Source organism: Bison bison, unplaced genomic scaffold (genome assembly GCF_000754665.1).
Source record: "Bison bison bison isolate TAMUID 2011002044 unplaced genomic scaffold, Bison_UMD1.0 scf7180017846849, whole genome shotgun sequence".
NCBI classification, from domain to species: Eukaryota; Metazoa; Chordata; class Mammalia; order Artiodactyla; family Bovidae; genus Bison; species Bison bison.
In genome coordinates this window covers 202,267-204,434 of record NW_011477422.1, presented here as the reverse complement: position 1 = coordinate 204,434, position 2,168 = coordinate 202,267, and the positions used below count along the sequence as shown (strand labels likewise).

The window sequence follows — 2,168 nt, the reverse complement described above, 5'->3', positions numbered from 1 at the left end:
CGTGCTCCAGTACTTTGGCCTCAAGGCCCAGGAGGCCCCCACCCTGCGCTTCATCAACATCGAGACCACCAAGAAGTATGCGCCGGAGCATGGGGCACCGGTCACCGCTGCCACCATCACAGACTTCTGCCGCACGGTCCTGGGTGGAGGGGTCAAGGTCAGCGGTGGGTTGCCCATGGGGTGGGAGCAGCAGCTAGCGGGAGACCCCTGGTGAAACCCCTGGCCCTGTTCCCCTAGCCCTATCACTTGAGCCAGGAGGTCCCCCCAGACTGGGACCAACGGCCAGTCAAGACCCTCGTGGGCAAGAATTTTGAGCAGGTGGCTTTTGATGAGACCAAGAACGTGTTTATCAAATTCTGTGAGTGTGGCTGTGGCGGGTGGCGGGCAGAGGGTGGCGGGGGACCTGCTGGCTGTGCTGACGTGTCCCGCTGGCTGTGCTGACGTGTCCCATCCTAGACGCCCCGTGGTGTGCCCACTGCAAGGAGATGGCCCCAGCCTGGGAGGAGCTGGCCGAGAAGTACAGGGACCACGAGGACGTCATCATCGCCGAGCTGGACGCCACAGCCAACGAGCTGGAGGCCTTCCCTGTGCACGGCTTCCCCACTCTCAAGTACTTCCCAGCAGGGCCTGGTCGGAAGGTGCGGCCTGAGCTAGGTCTGGGTGCTTCCACCCTCGGCTGGAGGTGGGCGTGGCCTTGGAGAGTCAGCCTTGGGTCCAGGAGGCGGGGTCCCCAGACCATGTCCCTCCTCAGGTGATTGACTACAAAGGCGCCAGGGACCTGGAGACCTTCTCCAAATTTCTGGACAGTGGGGGCGAGCTGCCTGCAGAGGAGCCTGCAGAGGTGCCTGGAGCCGCCTTCCCGGTGGGTGTCTGTCCCCAGGCTCCAGGCCTCGGGCCAGTCCTCTCGAGAGTAGCTGTGGGTGGGCATGGGCAGGGCTGGGCGGAGGGTGTGGCACCCAGCTGGGTCTCTGTGATCCTTGCCAGGAAAAGCCAGGAAACACCACGGAACCCAAGGACGAGAAGCCAGGAAACACCACGGAGCCCAGGGACGAGCTGTAGCTGCCCGCCGTCTGCACCCACCCAGGAGCTGTGTCTGGGCCCATGAGAGCAGCCGTGTGAATAAAGAGCTCTGGCCCTGGACTGTGTGTGGTTCCTAAGAAGGGCAGCTCTGGTCTTGGTTTGGCTGGATTTCAGCCCCTGGGGCCTCTACATCCTGGGTGGGGCCCGGCCCTCCTGATGGGCACCTAGGTCCAGCCTGGGTCTGCAGCCTCACCGGGGCAGAAAGGAGGCCCACAGCACTGCTGCTGTGTTGGCCCTGCCCTCTCCCCCAAGCTGCCAGCGTGGCTCTGTGCCCCGCCACCCCATGCCCCATGAGGCTGGGCCCGACCTTGAATGCTGCCTGGGAGGCAGGGCACGTACGCTGGGAGCCCGGCAACCATGTTGGACAGCTGCAGTCCACAGCCAGGGAAGGTTCAAAAATGGTTTTATTTCATTATTATCCAAGTACCTTTGAAAAGATAATTGTACAAGTCAGCGCATGAAAAACGGGCTCAGGGCAGCCCCCCGCTGGTGCGGGCCTGAGAAATGTACATATTTACAGGGGCCCTGGGGAGGGCAGCCCGGGACCCGCTGAGCCAGCTCGGGCCTCGGTGCTCGGCGCCGGGCCCACACAGTGGCAGGCCAGAGACAAGCTGGTTGAAGGCACTCGGTGACATGGACGATGGACAGAGGCCCCGGAGCCCCTGCACCCTGGCTCTGGGGCAGGCCACGGCAGGCAAGCGCCAGGGGCGTCCGCTTAGCAGCACGGGGTCACTGGGCAGGGTCTCCAGGTGGCCCCATGGCGGGCTCCCCACGGGTGCGGGCTAGTGCACATCTCTGGGAGAAGGCGCCGCAGCAGACTCCCGCCCTCCTGGACACAGAGGGACCAGGCGGGCTGCCTGGACAAGCACACCACCCTGCCAGCAGCTGCACCCACTGCACTCTCGAGAGCGGGCGGCCTGGCACGGGCCCTCGTGGAGCCCGGAGGGTGCAGCGGCCAGGCCGCCAGTCAGTCCACCTTCTCCACCTTGCCGATGATCTTCTCCTCGAAGACGGGCAGCACAGCCGTGTCCTCACGCACCTCTTCGAACACCACGCCACACTCGAACTCGTCGCTCACTTTCTTGAAG

General features: G+C 64.4%; 2 protein-coding genes across 2 annotated transcripts in view; one reads left to right on the top strand and one right to left on the bottom strand.

Moving 5' to 3' along the window:
* Nucleotides 1-1,333, top strand: part of PDIA2 (protein disulfide isomerase family A, member 2) — a 3,185-nt gene extending 1,852 nt beyond the window's left edge. Inside the window, exons 3-6 of the mRNA XM_010841008.1 lie at nucleotides 2-157; nucleotides 238-358; nucleotides 457-638; nucleotides 752-1,333. Coding sequence (XP_010839310.1) covers nucleotides 2-157; nucleotides 238-358; nucleotides 457-638; nucleotides 752-1,105 — 813 coding nt within the window. The 3' untranslated portion in view covers nucleotides 1,106-1,333. The remainder of the gene's footprint in view (nucleotide 1; nucleotides 158-237; nucleotides 359-456; nucleotides 639-751) is intronic.
* A 133-nt stretch (nucleotides 1,334-1,466) lies between these two features.
* The window catches only part of AXIN1 (axin 1), a 35,221-nt gene continuing 34,519 nt past the window's right edge, over nucleotides 1,467-2,168 (bottom strand). The window contains exon 11 of the mRNA XM_010840996.1: nucleotides 1,467-2,168. This exon is cut by the window's right edge and continues 5 nt beyond it. Coding sequence (XP_010839298.1) covers nucleotides 2,048-2,168 — 121 coding nt within the window. The 3' untranslated portion in view covers nucleotides 1,467-2,047.